Source organism: Euphorbia lathyris, chromosome 1 (genome assembly GCF_963576675.1).
Source record: "Euphorbia lathyris chromosome 1, ddEupLath1.1, whole genome shotgun sequence".
Classification (NCBI taxonomy): domain Eukaryota; kingdom Viridiplantae; phylum Streptophyta; class Magnoliopsida; order Malpighiales; family Euphorbiaceae; genus Euphorbia; species Euphorbia lathyris.
This window is the reverse complement of record NC_088910.1, coordinates 87,630,931-87,650,975: the sequence shown is the minus strand read 5'-3', so window position 1 is coordinate 87,650,975 and position 20,045 is coordinate 87,630,931. Positions and strand designations below refer to the sequence as shown.

The 20,045-nt window shown below is 34.9% G+C and overlaps 1 protein-coding gene across 1 annotated transcript; it reads right to left on the bottom strand.

The window, feature by feature from the left end:
• Positions 1 to 3,661: 3,661 nt before the first annotated feature.
• Positions 3,662 to 9,850, bottom strand: LOC136205428 (chaperone protein dnaJ C76, chloroplastic). Its single transcript, XM_065996018.1, has 9 exons — positions 9,528 to 9,850; positions 9,304 to 9,432; positions 9,090 to 9,219; positions 8,359 to 8,479; positions 7,063 to 7,144; positions 6,436 to 6,489; positions 6,154 to 6,192; positions 5,248 to 5,347; positions 3,662 to 4,051 (listed from the first exon to the last, which is right to left on the bottom strand). The coding sequence occupies exons 1-9, from the start codon at positions 9,723 to 9,725 to the stop codon at positions 3,921 to 3,923; spliced, it is 984 nt and encodes a 327-aa protein (XP_065852090.1). The 5' UTR covers positions 9,726 to 9,850; the 3' UTR covers positions 3,662 to 3,920.
• Between the last annotated feature and the right edge of the window lie 10,195 nt (positions 9,851 to 20,045).

Genomic DNA, 20,045 nt, shown 5'->3' with positions numbered 1-20,045 from the left:
TGTGATGTATTGACTTAGAACTATTCTGTCTTATAAGGGACCAACAAATGATATCAGAGCAAGTGCTCTATCTATTAAGATCTAACAATCTTGAGTCAAAAATCCCTCTAAATGACTGTCAATGACACTAGACACCTTCCTGGAAATGAGACCACTAAAATCCTCCCAGAAGGATTGTCTATTACCAGATCTCCTCTGTTTTCGGATCTAATAACTATATATTTTGGAAAAACAGAATGAAAAAATTTATTTAAGCACAAAGCATGAGTGTTTGGCTGAGAATAGTTAAAGGACCACACATTCATACTGAAATAGTAGAAGGACAAATTGTCCTTAAACCATAAGATAAATGAGATGATGATGATTTAAAAAGACTTCATGCTAATGTTTTAGCTATCAATATAATTAACTATGCTCTTAATGCTGCAGAATACAATAAGATTTCAGGTTGTAAGTCAGCTCAGGATATCTGGAACAATCTTGAAGTTACCTACGAAGAAACTAGTGAATGAGTCTAAAATCAATCAGAATATAAAGTTGTATGAGCTCTTTGAAATGTAAGAAAGTGAAAGTATCTCTGACATGAATGTTAAATTCACTAACATCATAAACGAGCTCCAACGTCTGGGAAGGATATTCTCAAAAGAAGAGCAAGTCAAGAAAACCCTAAGAAAAAGAGCAAGTCAAGAAAATCTCTAGAAGCCTTCCCAAAAGCTGGCAAACCAAAAAGTCAGTTATGGAAGAAGTACAAGATCTCACAACATACAAATGAGATGAACTGATAGGATCTCTTCTTACTCGTGAGATTTCTATGAAGAACTTTGAAGTCAAAGAAAAGTTAGAGGACAAGAAACAAAAGTCCATATTATGGTGAAGGAACCCAACAAAAATATCAATTGCTTTATACTATAAGGTGAAGTAAGTATATTGTATAAAATAATTTGTTGTGTTTGGATAGAAGGTAAAGTAACGGATGATTTAATAATGTAATTATATATAAAATTACTCTCATATCCTTTCATTGATATAAATAAAATATAAGGCAAAAGGGTAATCTTAAAAGAAAACTATTCTAACCATAATTCCCCTCCGATTTAGGAGTGTAAGGAAAATTAGTCAAAATTTACTCAATCTGTTCTCATTTACTATACTCTTCAAATAATTACACTTACCCTCGCATACTTTCAAATACCATCACAATTCCTAGGATGAGAACCCACATCTTTATGGGCCTGGTGGAATGGGTTTTCATTTGTAATAAAAATTCTAATTTCTTATTATTTTATCTAACTTTTTTTATACTTTTTTTTAATGTAAATGATAGAATTTATATTAAAGAATCAGCCAAAATGGCGTCACAAGCAAAGTCGGGGGGAGTATGATACCATCTCTCATCATCAAACATAGACTCAGATGCCCGTGCAATTACATGAGCAACAAAGTTCGCTGACCTATGAACAAATGAAATTGAACAATTATTTAACGAATGAATTAAAAAATAAAAGTCACCTATAATAACTTCTACGAGAGAGCTATTTGAACTGTTGTTTTGCAGGGCCATGACTAACAGCTGGGAATCCGATTCCAGCCTGGTATTGCACCAATTGTTCTCCTGGATCCACAGCAAAGACTCACGGCACGCGAGAGCTTCAGCCAAGAATGGGTCCGTTACTCAGCCTCTCCTACCGCTGCCAGCTGCCAAGAAACTCGCAGAATTCCTAGCCACAAACCCGTAACCTGCTGACTCGGACTCCCTAAAGATGGCTGCATCAAAATTTACCTTGATTGAATCCGCATTAGGAGGGGTCCAGCGAGTTAATTCGGGTGTTGCTGCTACAGTAACATGTCGAATCTGAGCCGCTAGCCATCCTGAGTGTAACGAAACAACTGCCAATTGGAGTGACACGGGTGAAGAGAGCTGATTGTTCCAAACTTTGTCGTTTCTATTTTTCCAGTTAGTCCAGCACATTGTAGAAGCTAGACCTATCACATCTTCAGATTTAGAAGCCAACAAGTAAAGCCAAAAAGCAGACAGGTCCGAGAAGGTTTGGCTCAAATCACCGATAGGTGTGAGAGCCCTTAAATGTCGAGCAGTGCTACAGCTGACCAGCACGTGGAAGGCGTCTTCATCGTGCATATTGCAAATCGGACACCCTGCCTGAACCGGGATGTGACGATGGCAAAGTGCCGACATAGTAGGGAGACAACCTGATAAAGCCCTCCAAAGGAGATGTTTGGATTTTGGGGGTGCTCAGATACGCCAAATACTCTGCCAGTTGATAGATCCTGGTGTCAAATTGTTAGAAAGGTCACCGCAAAGGTGTCGGTAGCCTGTTTTCACTGTGTATTGGCCTTTTGGATTCAGACACCATCCTCATCTGTCATCTATCACTCGTCTGCTGAGATGGATTGAGAAGATTAGGCTCCTATCACGGTTAGAAAAGAGGCCGTTTACTAAGTTCCTATCCCAATCCAAACCATTTGCCAACTTCAGGTCCTGAACTGTACTGACATCAATATTAGGAAGTTATTTTTATACTTATTCACCCAAACTAATCTCATAAAATGCTTATCATAAACATTAGTTAGTGACAGTCTTTATTATTTTCAATTATCTAATTAAATACTTTTTTATTAATTTATATACCAAAATTTAATATCATTTTGTACCTATTTAATTAAATACACAGATAATATTCTTTTAAATTAATAAATAATATCCTAATCAATTGATTAAATCTGTATAATATAAATATTTAATTAATTTTACGAACTATATGAATATATATTTTTTCTTTTTGTAAAATGTAATTAAGAACCGTCTATAACAAAATATTATAAAATGTAATTAAGAACCGGCAAAATATCAGGATATCTAGTAAATATAGCAAAATATCCATATATCTAGTAAAATCTGTAATGTAAATATTTATGAAATAAATTGGCTAAGAGGGTAAAATTATTAAAATAAAAAAAGGATAAGATACAAAAATGCTCTTAACGTGGTCAACCAAGAGCAATTCATTTTTTATGCTTCAAGTCGATTCCTTGATCGGATATTACTTCAGACGATAATGGTGAATTGGAGGAGGAATTAGAAGAAACAGATAATCAAAATAAAAATGGAGCAGAGGGAAGAAACGGGAATGAGGATTCAAGAGCTGTTCTCAAAATGGTTTATTATGGTTTACCAAATTCCTCCTCCACTCAATGCTTTGTTGCTTATATAGCGTGGTTCCTCCTCCGGCCAAGAGATTGTTAGAACAGAAAGAAAAGAAAGAAGAAGCAGCCGTCTAAGAAGATAAACTAGAAGAGATGAAATGAGAAAAGAATTTAAGTGCATTAATCATTAATGAGAAATAATAGTAATCAAGATCTAGAGATGAATTATTATACTGATTTCGAGAAAAAAAAATCATCAGATATCACAGCCACATAGATTAGGGGATGAGGATATTAACAACGTTAGTGAATTTATTAGGGGTGTCCAAAATTGGACCAAACCAAATGACTAACTTTAGATCCTTAATTGTATCATTTCCAACGTTTAGGGTAATATTGCTCTTGACTGACAACGTTAAAGGTATTTTTACACCTTATCTCTTAAAAAAAATGAAAATTTACCCCCACAAAATGGATATCTACAAGCAGCAAAGCAACCTTGTTTATTTTTGGCAAATGTAAGCATCCATTTATATGAAATAATCATAAATCCTTTATACAACTACTTGAGCTTATGAGCAAGTAGATTATTATTCTGTATAACAATCTTATATACTATGTATTATTATTTAATATATACATAATCCAAAGATGAATATGGAATTTTTACAAGGTTACATGAGAAATTCAGCCTCTGAATCTTCAATTGCCTATAGACAAATCAGTTATCTGGAAGAATCTCAAGTATATAATACTGTTTAGTTTTCCTTGTTAGACATTGCCTCGGGAAGTTTGAAGGTAGGACGCTTATCAACGCCCTTCCGCGAATACTCCCTCCATCTTCGAGCTGCTGCTGCTGCCCTCTTTGCTCTCTCTTTCACTTCCTCCTCTGCAATAGATACCATAGACGGCAAAGTGTTAAGACTGTCCTAAACAGATGACAATACAAAGGTGATGCCACAAATGAAGTGGCAAAAAAGATTCATTGAAAACCAACTTTATGGTAGAAAAAATAACTTTCTTTTTTCTGATACAAATCTTCACCAACACTCAAATATCCGTTCACAAGCAAAAATCACAGGTAGAAGAAAGAACATTTTTCCTAATACAGAGATTTGAGAAGAGTTATCCAATCCTCAAGTTATATTTCATACAGAAGCTGATTTGATTCTTCGAGCTTGTGACTTGACTAGAACTGGCAATCTTACTATGATGTTAAAGATCACTGTCATATTATAACAGTAAAGTTACAATATTTGACAAAAACAAAGTAATTCTGACATTATCCACAATGCACTTCATTAGAAAGACAAACTTATCTGACATTGATTAAAAGGTAATTAATTTATTAGTCTCTATATTTTAACAAAACACACTGTTTAATCCCTATATTTTCAAAAACACAGGGTAAAGTCCCTGACGTTTTTCTCGGTGAACTGTTTAGTCCCTAATGTTTTTCTCGGTGAACTGTTTAGTCCTTGCCGTTAGACTCCCATGAAGATTCTGTTAGTCAATTTGGATTTGCGTTCTTCTTTTCCTTTATTTTCCTTTCCTTTAAACTCTAATGCATTTGAAATCAACTTTGAGTATTCTTTTTCTTGATTTTCTTCTTAATCGTTCAAATTCGTAAGTATTGGTCTGTTCTTTTTCTTGTTCTCCATACAAATAGCTTCTTCTTCTAAATTGGATTTCCTTTTCTGAAGTTTGAAGCTAAATAGTAAAGGGTAATTTAGTCATTTCCGAAGTCATAAACGGTAAAAAAATCTAACAAACAGATGGAATGACTATACAGTTCACTGAGAAAAAGGTTAAGGACCTTACTATGTGTTTTTGAAAATACAGGGACTAAACAGTGTTTTGTCAAAATATAGGGACTAATAAATTAATTACCCTTGATTAAATGATCTATGTAAATTAGAAGCCTTTGACTGTTAGTTTCTGCCTAAAAAGATAGGCTTTGGTGCTCGCTACTTGTGAAGTTATATCGAAAATATATATATATATATATATATATATATATATATAGATATAAAAAGAAAGCTAAAATAATAGTATAAATATAGAAGTATCTGACCATAGATTTACCTGAGCTTTTGTAGTCTCTCGGTTTGCCCCAAACGTTATTCCAATATGATCCATTTTTATCAGAATCTTTTTGATTCATCATTCTAATTCTAGCTTGCTCCTGCAAGAATTAGGAATTGTTATTGATTAATCTAGTAGAATTGGCATTAGAATTTGAAGAAAGATAACGAGGAATATGAACGAGTAACAAGAACACATGCCCAATGTGTGACTATTATTAGTTGTTGCTTGGGTAGTAAATAAAATTAAATTCACTTTTTTATATGTTTAATAAACAGATTAGAAACTACAAATCATAATTAAATAAATGTATATATAATGCACTGTCCAATTAAAATATGAAAACAGCACTAAATCAAGTCCTTGGACAGCAGAGCGAATAACTTTCTGCGTCAAGCACATAAAATAGAACCCAACAGAAATATAAGTACCGACTGGCTTTTTTACTTATTATCTTTGGGTTTATTTGAATTAGTCATAAATTTAAGATGGATTCAGAACCTGTGATACAGATGAACATGCAGTAATGAACTCACTAGCTTGAAACAAAATGTCATTCATATTTCGTAAGTTCAACTTGAGGCATGACTTAATTTATCTACATTAAATTTTCTAGAGGCAACCAAAGCAATTGGAAAAGAAAATGAATAATGCCCCCTTCTTATTCAGACCCATGAATTGCCGTATATTTAGTTTCTTCATCCAGTATTGAATGAGAAAGAAGTTTTCATATTGGAACATTTATATGGGATTGAAAATATTGCAACAACATTATTAAATTGAATATGATAATAGAATCAAATAATAAACTGGAAGAATTATAAATATGGAAAACAATTTAAACTCGAGCACAGTTGAATGAGTAAAAATATAGCATATCCTAATTATGGGATAAAAAGTTCTTACCAAGACTTTTGATTGCCTTTTTTCCCATCGAGAATTTGCCTGCCAATATAAGTAGGTTAAATTTTCATATTAAGAAAATTCAGTAGAAAACAACTTAACATGATTTGATAAAAAGAATTGGAGTTTTGAGATTTCCTTGACAAGACTGTCTCTCTTGGGTAGGTGATGATAACAACAGAAAAGCATTCTGAATGTAGAATTATTTCAGAAAACTCACAGTTGGGAAAGGAAAGAGCAAATCAGCATGAGAAAAGAAAATAAGAACACATGTAGCTTTCTTACCATTCTGAAAACATCTATTGCTCCAGATCCCATTCCTGAAAGCATTAGTGCAACCTGTCATCATTTAAAACAGCCAGAGGTTCAGCCATCAAAGTGGCAATGCAAAAGAGAAATATCATATAAACAGGTCATCATGTGTGTACTTTCTGTTCAAATGTCAACCAGTAAGATACATGGTTTTGCTCTCCCCCTGATTATGTTTTCTCATTTTGGGGATTCAAGCGAATGTTTAACCTAAGAAGTAGTCCCTTGAATCTCACATTTTCTTTGATCAATTCTCATGTCAATAGAAAGTTATCTCCAGCATAGCACTCATACTAAGCTTATCAGTTTATGAACTAAATATTTTCTAAATCGTGACATTAGATTAAAAAGGGTAAATAATTTATTAGTCCCCACCTTTTTTACTTATCACACTGTTTAGTCCTATTTTTAACTGCTAAGATATGTTTGGTTAAAATTTATAAAAAAAAAATAGACAGAAGAACCAAAAGGTTAACAGTGACAAAAGATAGGGACCTTATAATGTGTTTTTCAAAATAGGAAGACTAAACGTGATGTGTTAGGTAAAATGGAGATGACTAATAAATTATCTATCCGATTAAAAAAAAAGTAAGTGCACCTTACATTTACTCTTTCTACTCTGCGCATTTCATCCTCGAGCAAAGATAGCTGTGCTGCAGAAGTCCAATGTATGCAATCTACTGGGCTGAATAAAAAATATATACAATATATATATATACAGTTTATTTCATAATAAGACTTGGTAATCACGGCCAGTAGACACGAAACATTATTTTAAGGTCATTAACATCAAATTTTGATAAAAAGGATGGTAGTTGCAAATAAGCAACGTAGTGTCTTTCTGTTGTGTAAACAAGATCATGATGGTCCCTTATAATGTTGCTCTATTGGGATGAGTGTTTCTCTCTCACCAGACATACTACATATTACAAGGATAATGACCAAATGGAATTGTTGCTCATTCTAAAGGATAACTGAAGGTGGTTAATAGATTGATTATTGGGTTAAGGTCCAATTTCGCCCCTAACGTATTTGGATGTGCTTCAATTAGACTCAACATCTTTGAGGGTGCAATGTTTCCCTCATCACTTTTGCCCCAAGTCAGATTTATCATTTTCAATGGATTCCGTCCAAATATCTATTGGTAATTACCAACACATTTTGGTTCATAAGTAACATTACACGGAAGTTTAATTTGCATGTGCCCAAATACATTAGTTAGGTGTAGATTATTCTACATTAAAATATTCCCTTGGTATGTATAAGTGTTTTTAATAATGCTATTTCTTGGTTCATTTTGAACTTCCCAGTTGTATTATAGTCTCCTGCACGTTGTTGGCACTAGCCAATCAAGGGACCACAGACCTTTCAAGCTGTAAACATTCCTAAGTTGAGGGTATAATATCCTCCCAAATCAGAAACATGGTTTGTGGTATTCATATGCTCTGATGGGCAACTGGTTATACAAAAAGACAGTTTCAATCATTAGATATGTTATCATATGTAATTACTCATTTTTAAGATAATAATGTAATCAAAAGATGTGATCAAATGGGCTAATTATAATTTAAGCTAGGAATAAGGAAAAGAATTAATTGCAGAAATATATTTCAAAGATTCCTCTCTCTATATATATATTTGAATGCGCGTGCGCGCGCGCTCAGGGACACCTTGGCCATATAACATTTCCAAGCAAGTACAACATGGCCGAACATGCCAACTTGGGATTAGACACTTCAACATGCACCAATCCAGATGCATATTCAAAGGGGCGATGTAAAAGGGGGTGGGAGGAATTAAATCTTGCAATTGTCCTCGTCAATATGCTTAGCATGTTAACTAAAGGAACAAAATAGAAGTACCATTAAATAGCAAGGAAGCAGAGTGGAAACAAATTACCAACTTTCAATTGCTTGTTGTACTAATTCCCCATTTCCACACTGGTTGTATACTCTGGCTCTCCCAAAGTCTTCCTCGATGCTAAATACATCAGGGTTCACATTGACACAATTTTTACAGCCTGTGGAATGGCAAGTCTATTATGATTCCAACCTTACTCTAACTCCCAGTATTAACTACAAACTAAGCTGATATACTTGCTCCTCCCCCAGGGAGGGCCAAAAATTTGTTACGGAATTTAGTTTTCTAACAGGAAAAAGAAAATTACTGAATATAAAATTTCTCACTTGCACATCAACCCATATAAAAATAGTCTGCTTAAAACTTGGCAAATTTCAACAACGAAATAGTTGAGATTGCAATGGTAACATCATATGCCTTTGACTGAGGTAACAAAGCAACAATTTGGTCAGTTTGTTCCAAGATGAACTTTGGCTATCATTTTGTTCTATCAACTCAACATTTTTTTATTAAATTAGTCCAAAAAAAAAAATTCAATCACATGCTGACACACCATTTTCTGACTAATTTGATAAGAAATGTCAAGTTGGCGACTAAACTGATACCTAAAATTTATTTTTTGGAACATTTATGCTCCGAGCCAAGTTGAAGAAGCATTTTTTTGGAGGTGGATATGAAAATATGAGCAGAAAGAAACTCGTCATCGCTATCTTAACCAATAATCTAATTAACAAGAGTCCATAATCGCTAAATCAAGGCTAATTGGGTACCTATGCAGCTAAACTCATCCACGAAGGCATGATCCTTGGAGCTTGAATCATCCAAGAAAGGATTAATTGCCGTGAGCGCATACCCATGAATTTCATCATAAACCATTTTCTGCACAGGATCACTAAGTACCTACACTTCAATAATACAGATTATGGCAAATTAGCAAATATATATAATATCAAAATAACAAAATAAATTGGACGAGAAAACTACCGCATAAACTTCGTTGATGAACATACAGAAATTAGTGGTATCTGGATCATCGCCACTCAAATCAGGATGACATGCTTTCATACAATTATAATACGCTTTCTTAATCTGATCTTGTGTAGCATCTGGGAGCTATTAGACATTTTGGAATACTTAAAATTAGAACCCAAGAATAATAATTAAAAAATCAGAAAATTTGAAAAAGAAGAGAGAATAGAAGCAATTACCAAACCGAGAACAGCATAATAATCTTCGGCAACCGGAGAATCATCAGTTGCAACGCGGAGTCTACCAAAATCTGATGATCTTGGTTTGGGAATCCGAGGAGAAGCAGTAGATTTAGGAAGAGATCTAGAACCTAGTTTCAACCATTGATTTTGAATCTTAAGACCATCTGTGCACACAGGAGAAAGCAACTGAGCCATTTTCTATTTGAAATGGTTTTTATTTATTATTACTAGTACTGATTGACGCTGAAGCTATGGTGATGGCTGCAACTCCTTTTTCTAGTAGCTGCAACAGCATAGATGTTCTGTAATTTGTTTTAATATAATATCGAGTCTAATTCTAAAATTTGAGATATTTGAACATTTTTGAGGAGGGAGAAATTTTGGCGTCAAAGAAATAAATGCTGACATGGCAAATTCAGAGCCATAAATAAACCAACTCAATAGCTGCTGTCTCACCCTATATGTCCTACTATCTGTTCCCCTATTAATTTTTGACATGCCTCATTTTTATCTATTTACTATGCAAAAAGCATCCTGAGGCCCTTTGGTGCATTAAGTCCTCGATCTTTTATTTAGACACATTGAGCCCCTGATCTTTCACCATTTGATGCATTAAGTCCTCGATCTTTCATTTAGACACATTAAGACCTTGATCTTTCATATATGGGTGTATTAAGCCCTTCCGTAAATCAATTAATATATAGGTTTATTAAGGGCATGTTTGGTTAGGTTTATATAACTGCAGCGTTTCGCATTTTCTCTGGACACTGCAACAGTTTGGAGCTTTTCACGAAAAGCTCTTTTCATGAATAGTTGTTTGTAGTTACTTGTTATTGATAAAATTACTCTTCTTATTTCCACAAAATGTGCTTCAATTTTAACATTATTTTTATTTTTAGAACATAATTATCGAAAAACAAGGTTTTATTGTGTTCAATAAATTTTTTATTTTTTATTTAAATTATTTTTATTAATTTGTATAATATATTTTTTATTTTAGAATTTGTTATTTTTAGAACATCATTTGTTGTCACACCAAACATGCCCTTAATAAACCTATATATTAATTGATTTATGGAAGGACCTAATACACCCATATATGAAAGATCAAGGGCTCAATGTGTCTAAATGAAAGATCGAGGGCTTAATGCACCAAATGATGAAAGATCAGGGGCTCAATGTGTCTAAATAAAAGATCAAGGGATTAATACACCAAACAATGAAAGATCAGGGGGCTCAGGATGCTTTTTACCTTTAATAATTTAAAACCTCCTTAACTCTAGTTACCTACTTAAATTATTAAAGTTTAATTACCCGTATTTCTTGTTGTTAACAACCCAACTTTAAAAGCTCTACCCAATAGATTATAACTCTCCTCATGTCTCTTTTCTCAAAATTTTCTCCTGAAATCTCTGTATCACATCAACAAAAACCATATCTTACTTCATTTTTATTATTTAAACCATCATCATCCATATTCATAGGGATTTGATTACCAATATTTTTTCAATTTTCCATTAAATAATACACAATTTTGATTTAATGGAACTTATTATTTCTACTTTCTTTACGTTGGTGATACATTTTTATTTCTCAATTTTCTCATCAATCAAATTTTCTTACTCCGATTATTATTGACGTTTCTCTTTCAATCAAAATTTCATCTTCCGATTCGGATCGTTGTCGTTTTCTTCCGACTTCCGACTTCCAATTTCTTTCTCTTTGCAATTTCAGTCCCTACTATTTCCATCTCCACGTAGTCAAAACCAATCCGACTTTAACCGATATTAGCGCAAAGGTGTGATAGACAGAACTTAGCATTCATGGAAGATGGAAATTATGTGTCATTAAACTCGAGCAACAAGGCAGAATCAATAAAGGTATTTAGAAGACGCCATTTATATATTTTACATTATAATTGATCAAGGTTTCAATGTGTCAAATTGAAATATTGATGGTTTAATGCATCAAAAGTATCAAGAGTTTCATAAATTTTTTTTTGTTTATTCTTATGCTATTCTAAAATTATAGAATTGCATATAAAAAATTCCAATGGAATCTAATTAATAGAGTAATATGGAAACAACCTAAATTAAATTATTGGTTTTAGTCCGATTGTTTTCTATCTTTGTTTGATCATAATATAGAAGCAACCTACACTAAATTATTGTTTATGTTTTGCAATATGCAAAAATAGTTTTGGATTATTTTATTATTGTGTGTTTATATCTATGTCTAAGTAAGATAGAGCATTGTGTATATAATATTAGAATTTCTTTAATTTGTATACTATTATGAAGTGCTCATGTCATTAATATTAATATGACTGATATTTAATATGATTAATAGGGAAAAAAAATCCGACTTGGTGATTCTGACACTATGTTTTCATGAAAACCAACCAAAAACTCAAAAAAAGTGTATGAATATAAAAAATCAGCTTGTATAGAATAGAACAAAGGTTTTTGGGTTTTAACGGCTAGATTGTAATTCCATAATTGTAAAATTCTAACTCTGGAACTTTTTGTGAGGATGTAACTTTTTTCATAATTATAAATTGTAATTCAATAACTATAATTCCACAAAAATAATAATAATTATAATTCCACAATAAAAGATTAATTATAAATCCAAACCACAATAATACTCTAATATTTAGTTGGAACTTTGGAAAGTTTCTGTAACTTTTTACCTTTAAGTTCTTATTGTTTTTAACAGAGCAATATAATACATAAATATAACAAGTTAGTGTTGATTTTGTGTGGGTGAGTTTGTTTCTTTTTATTTTTAGTTCAATACATTCAATTAGTGTTAAATTTTAATTTTAGATTTTTGGGGTTAGCCGATTTCTAAAAACTCTAAAATAAAATAGAGTAATTCAGTTTTTGGTTTTTTCGGTTTATACCCAAACTAAACCGAACCGAACCAAATCAAAAATCGAAAATATTAAAAGATCAGAACCGAATCAAATCGAATTCAATTTTGGTTTGATTTGGTTCGGTTTTTTCGATTTGGTTTTTTTGATTTTCGGTTTTTGGTTCGGTTTTGCTCACTCCTACTTTTGAGTGCCTAACACATTGATTTTATATTTTTGAAGGAGGTTGAAAGTACAGATATTAATGACGATGTAATATCTAGCAAACTGAATTATGAATGTAGTGAAGAAGAATCAAATAAAGGCAGTGGATTGGAAGATAGTGATTCTATTCATTCAAGAATGCATCAAGAATTTATCCCTGTTGTTGGTATGGAGTTTGAAACAGAAAAAAATGCACATGATTTTTATAATCGATATGAATATAAATACGGTTTCGGTACGAGGCTAAGTAAAGCACATACATCATCCACTGGATTTCTGATGGACAGAATATTTGTTTGCTCAGCTGAAGGTAAACGTGTAAAAGACAAGAGAAGCATGTATGTAAAATTTCATCGTGCAGAAACAAGATTTGGTTGTGGAGCAAGAATGAAGATTAGGTATGATCTGTTGTCTAAAAAGTATGTTGTTTCAGACTTTGTTGCTAATCATACTCATTTGACTTCAACTCCTAGTAAGACACATCGGTTTCGATCTCATAGAAAAATATCTCTAGCACAAAATATTATGGCTGACATGGCTGATGATTCAGGACTAGATCCAAACGAAACTCTTGAGTTATTGAGTAGACAAGCTGGTGGGCGTGAGCATCTTGGATTTATTGCAGAAGATTATAGGAACTATTTACGTTCAAAGAGAACAATAGAGATGAAGTCAGGGGATACAGGTGGTGTATTAGAATATCTACAAAAAATGCAATCAAATGATCCTAGTTTTACCTATGCTATACAAGTTGATGCAGATGATTTGATAACTAATATTTTCTGGGCTGATGCAAAGATGAAGGTAGATTATGATTACTTTGGTGATGTAGTATGTTTTGACACCACTTACAGGAAAAATAAAGAAGGAAGACCATTTGCAATGTTTGTTGGTGTTAATAATCACAAGCAAACACTTATTTTTGCAGCTGCATTGTTATATGACGAGACTGCTGAAACTTTTATGTGGTTGTTTGACACTTTTGTGAATACAATGTCAGGGAAAAAACCAAAAAGCATATTGACCGACCAAGATCCTGCAATGGCTAAAGCTTTAGCCACTCAATGGCCGGATTCACATCATCGGTTATGCATTTGGCACATATATCAAAACGCTGCTAAGCATCTTAAATGTGTCTTTGAGAAGTTTAAGGATTTCGCTAAAGACTTTAGTAGTCTTATATATGATTATGAAGATGTTGAAGACTTCATAATGGCTTGGCAGAAGATGCTTGAAAAATACAAACTCGAAGATAACGCATGGTTGAGCCGATTATTTTCTGTGAAGGAGAAATGGGCTTTAGTCTATGGGCATGAAACATTCAGTGTAGACATTACAACTACCCAGCGTAGCGAAAGCATGAATAATTCTATCAAAAGGTATGTGAGCTACAAGTATGATTTGCTGCGATTTTTTCGTCATTTTGAGCGATTAGTTGATGATCGTCGTTATAAAGAGTTAGTAGCTGATTTTAAAGCAAGTCACACAACCCCTGCATTATCATTCCCATGTCAGATGGTAAAGGATGTAGTAAAGGTATACACACCGGCAGTATTTAAATGGTTCCAAAATGAGTTATGTAAAGCTCATGATTGCACCTCTAATTTGTTTAGTGACATTGGAACTATGAGGATATATGAAGTGACTAATCATGGAAAATGTTTCCATCATATTGTGACATTTGATTCAGTTGATAATACTATCACATGCAGTTGCAAGAAATTCGAATTTGCTGGAATTTTGTGTTCACATACTTTAAAGGTTCTTTCAGCTAATGATGTGAAGACTATTCCTAGCCAATACATTTCAAAGAGATGGAGAAAAGATATTAGAGATCAAGTACCGAAGGTGTCTTATCCAAATTCAAATGATGATGATGATCGAAAGGGAAAAATAGCAAGGCGTTACAGAGACTTGGCTCGGTTACACACTGAATTGGCAACTATTGCTGCTGAATCGGATGAGGCTTATGAAATTGCTTCAAATGCTCTTTACAAGACATTAGCTGATGTAAAGACATGTTTAAGGACCCGTCAACATCCTCTGGAAGACATCTCAGTGATTAATAATACTACATATGAGGTTGTGATTGATGAGTTTAGTGAGCATATAGTGAAAGGAATCAAGACTAAAGAAAGAATTATTCATAAGGAGGATTCTATGAGACCAAAGAATGCTCTAGAGAAACTTACTAGGAGCAAAAGATCAAAGAAAGATGTAGATACTTCAGCAAAACACCAAAGGGAACCACAAACAGATAGTCTTAAGGTGACATCTCAAAGTGATGATTGTAGAAGAATTTTTGCTCCACAGAATCAAATGAATGAACAGGTATAATGTTTTAAAACTTATATGTTATTGTTTAATGATTTTTATTTCGCTAACCCAATGTTGAAATTTTATAACAGATACCTCGATATACCTTGCAAAATGGAATTCAAATGCCATATGATTTATCTTTTCACCCGCAATTCAATCATATTGTTATTCCTCCAGGAATGCAATTTACACCACCTATTTTGCATCCAAACATACAGTTCACATCACCATTTCAACATGATCAGGTTTTTTCAATTGTTTGTTATTTGATAAGTTCATAGTATGTTTCTTTAATGACTATTACTTATTTGGCTATATGTCTTTTCTTGTACGATGTTATATAGAATTTAGGAGGCTCCAATGTTGGTGTGTCTTACCAGCAAGGCTCTATGAATAGTTATCAGCAACCTCTTACAGGAAATTGGAACAGAGTGTCATCTATAAGTATGTCTTGTTTGTGTATTTATCATACATAAATAGCTACGATGTTATAAATATTGATTCCATAAAATTTCATGAAAATCTAATTTTGTAAGTGCAGACACGATTGCTACGGAAGAGCATGACTTTATGTGCAGAACCAAGGATGAATTGTGAGGAAAAGAAGGAAGAGATACTCAAGAGAACGTCTATTTAAAGTTTTCTGTGAATTTTGTTTTATGATATTTATGTTGCAATTTATGTGTTAGATATTTAATATTACTTATTTAGCGGGTAATTAGTATCGCCGGTCACTAAAGTTTGGACAATATACTTAAAAGGTCACAAAAATTCAATTTGTCTTAATAAAATCACTTGAGTTAGATTTTGTCTCAAATAAGTCACTTCGAACGTTTTTCAGACATTTTTTCACCGAAATTATTATCGTGACATCTCAACGTCATTTTAGCGCCGCCTGATATATTAAAAAAATGTAACTACACATTTTAATTGACAATCAATATGTCACTAGATTAAGTTGTGGTTATTTGTTTTATTATGTCATATGACGTTGTCAACTAAAATTTGAGCATATGTTACCGTTTGTAAAAGAAAAAATATTGTGTTTTAAAAAATTCTAAATAAATAAATACTAAAAAATCATAAAAATATTTTTTGATAAATAATTTAACGAATTAATTAAATTGATTACATTACATTACTCCTTTGACTTGGTGCATACCAACCGAGGACTGTCGGGATTGAAGAAAATAGTTTAATATAATAAAAATTTATTATTTCATATTGATGATGTACCGATAATGTGACATGAACATTATGTGTTTTGATAATGTAATGTAATGAATATCCTCTCTAAAATTGAAAAAAGTTGGAAATGCTCTAAAAATTCAATTTCTCACTGAGTTCATTGAGGAAGAAGCCTCTGGCCAACCGCAACGATGTATCTCACGAGGAGATGCTAAGCTATAGTGACGCACAAAAAAAAGTATGAGGATATCAGAGAACGGAGATGTTTCATCAACACTTAGTAAGAATTCAAGAAGGAGCGAAAGGCCTTTATATATATCTGTGTAGTCTGGATAGCAAAGCAAGCCCTCATGAGGCTCAAGCATATAGATATGTGATTATGTCAAACTTTTTTCTGCGCTAATGGTCTATCTTGGGCGAACTTTTTTCTGCGCTAATGGTCTATCCAGGTCTCCCTATAGAATACTATAGTGCCCCTTCTCTGATGAAATTTGGGAACTTGGTAGGAGTAGCCCAATATGTGGATAAAAATTCTTCTGCAAGTACAAGGGGTAAATATGCTAGAGTCTGCGTGGAACTCGACCTCTCCAAACCACTTTTAGCAAAATATAAACTACGAAGAAGGATTTATCGAGTTGAATATGAAGGTCTTCACAACATCTGCTTTCATTGTGGTCGGTACGGACACAACATGGAACAATGCCCAACTCACAAAGCGGAGGTTAGTCAATCAGAGCCTGTTATACCCGAAAATCACCCGAAAAATGGGGAGGCTGTCCATAGAGATGAGGTTGTGGATGACTACGGTCCATGGATGGTCGTCCGGCGATCTAAAGGCAAGAAACCGACTAGGACAAATAATTCTACCAAAGAACAGGAGACCCATGCAGACAAGACAATTTCAACAGCCAATGAAGTAGAAGACAAGCTATCAACCATACCAAAGGACCCTCCTGTGCAAACAAGAATACTATCTCAGCAGGTCAAAATAAAGACAAAGGTGCTAACCATGACAGCGATAAAGCATTAATTGCTGGTGATAAATTACAGGGCAGCGCACAACTGCAAATTATTAGGGAGGAAATAAAGACTCCCAATGCAACCATTTGATCCCAAGCATTAAATGCCTACCATACCCAATTAAAAGTCCTATTACCAAAACCACCCTCCTTACTTTGTCTTCTCCCACCCCTACCCCTAAAAACATTCCACCCACGAATTCAACCATGCTAGCCGAACAACCAAATATTAACCATAACCCTTTCCCCGCCATTCTCAAAGCTCATCATACACCAGGAAATTTCAATCAAGGAGAAATCACTACAAATCAAAGGGAGTTACCATCTGCTTCCATCACCAAGAAGATTCAGAGACTCTTAGAAGCCTTCAAACATGAATTCACCCACATTTCTGCAACTGGAGGAAGACCGCCAGACAGAGCCACAGGCCCGACATCCAATTTGCAATTACCGAGCTCCTCGACCCCCGGTGTGGGGAAAAGATCCATCTCTAAAAAGCTTCTATAGCTTTGAGTTTCACTAGTTCGTTTCTCAGTTAATTTTATGTTAATAATGAGTTGGAACATTAGGGGGGCTGCTAGCAAGCATAACCTCCTACACCTTCACGACTTGCTCAAAATTCACCAGCCATCGGTGTTTACCATTATGGAAACTAAAATTGGAGGTACAAAGGCAGATGATATCATTAAAAAGTTTAAACAATGGAATTGTGTTAAAGCTGAAGCTGAGGGAAGATCAGGTGGCATCTGGCTCTTTTGGAGACAAAACCAATACAACTTCAGTCAATTAGCAGCCAGCAGCCAATGGGAAACTCACAAATGGTAACCAGTTGGTTTGTTTCCTCACTATCATCTATGCCAGCACCAACAGCTACACCAGAAGTGGACTCTGGGAAGACTTATTCAATTTACAGCCTTCTCCTAGCGACCCATGGGTGGTAATTGGCGACTTCAATGACATAGCTAACATTGAGGACCAACGGGGGGGGCTCTCCATTGTATGTGAAAAGGTGTGAAACCCACAGATGGCAAATTGAGCAAGTTGGCTTAATTGACCTGGGCACTACGGGTATGAGGTTCTCATGGCATCGGAAACACCTACAAGTGAGACTGGATAGAGCCTATATGAATGCCTCTGGTCGCTTAACCTTCCCGGAAGCCGCGACAAAAACTCTCGCCTTCAGAAGCTCCGATCACGCGCCAATCTTGTGTAGCCTGAAGGGTTTCAACAATTCAGCTAGGCTAAATAAAACCTTCAGGTACGAACTGGCATTGGAGTTGCATGAGTCTTTTTCAGATTTAGTGAGATAGAGCTGGGCTCCTCGATACGACATCCACCTTGCATCCGCCAACTTTAAATCAAAAGTTCAGGTGTGGAATCGTGAGGTTTTTAGGAACATCTTCCAAAAGAAAAGACGTATTCTCAAAAGAATTGAGGGCATCCAAAAGCTTCTGACCCTAGGGTGGAAAAGTCACCTTTACGAGTTGGAATGCAGGCTTCAGACGAAACTGATAGGAATCATGAAACAGGAAGAGCTCTTGTGGTTTCAGAAATCGCGTAAGCAATGGATTAAGGACGGGGACAGAAATATGAAGTATTTTCATATCTCGACGATGATTAGAAGACACCGTAATCGCATTGTTTCACTCAAGGATGAATCTGGGATAAGTACTGAGGATCAGATCAAGTTGAAAAATATGGCTTATAGTTTCTTTAGAGACCTTTTTACTGAAGATGATGTCTGGAGTCAAACGATCCCCCTACAGGCAAATTTTCCGCCAATCCCGCAAGATCAACTCCAAATTTGCTTTAGTGCTATCACCAAAATAGAGATCAAACAAGCTGTCTTTGACATGGGGGCGACCAAAGCTCTAGGGCTTGACGGCCTAAATGCCAGCTTCTATCAGAAACATTGGAAGGTTGTTGCAGAAAGCGTCTATCGGTTTGTCTTCGGATGCTTCTCGGGCGAGTCATCCATTGAGTCTGTCAATGAAACTGTCCTCGTCCTAATCCCGAAGGTAAACATTCCTGAATATCTACATCAATTTCGGCCTATCAGCCTGTGCTCAGTGATTTACAAAATTGTCACTAAATTAATCACTAACCGCCTAAAACCCATTATGCCCCTGCTGGTAAATGAATGCCAAACTAGCTTCATTCAAGGAAGACAACTCCATGATAATATAATCTTAGCCCAGGAGGCAGTTCACTCTATGCGAATCAAAAGGGGTAAAAGGGGCTTTATGGCAATCAAGATAGACCTGGAAAAGGCGTACGACCGACTTAGGTGGGATTTTATTATAGACACCCTCCAAAGCACAGGAATGCCTCGACATTGGGTTACTTTAGTGCATCAGTGTATCTCCTCCTCCAACATCCGCGTGGCCTTTAATGGGGAGCTCACTGAAAGCTTTAAGCCTTCCCGGGGTATCCGTCAGGGCGATCCCTTGTCCCCCTTCATTTTCGTGCTATGCATGGAGTGCCTGAGCCAAATGATACAGACCGAAGTTACCAGAAGCCGATGGAGAGGACTCTCGATTGCTAGGAATTGTCCAAAACTAACCCATTTATTTTTTGCAGATGATCTTCTCCTGTTTGCTGAAGCATCTCCCAAGCAGATGGAAATTATAAACCAATGCCTAGAGAATTTCTGCAAGATGTCAGGCCAAAAGATTAGCCTGACTAAATCGAGAATCTGCTTCTCCAAAAATGTTTCCCCTAGCCTGGCCCGTAACCTCAGCAGCTAGAGTAAATTCCCACTCATGGCCTGTCTCCGTAAGTACCTTGGGGTAAACTTGTTGCAAAATCGCACGACAGTCTCCGATTTTGCAGGAGTGGTCAATGACGTCAGCAGTCGACTATCTGGGTGGAAAGCAGACTCCCTCTCCATTGCAGGTAGGGTGACTCTGA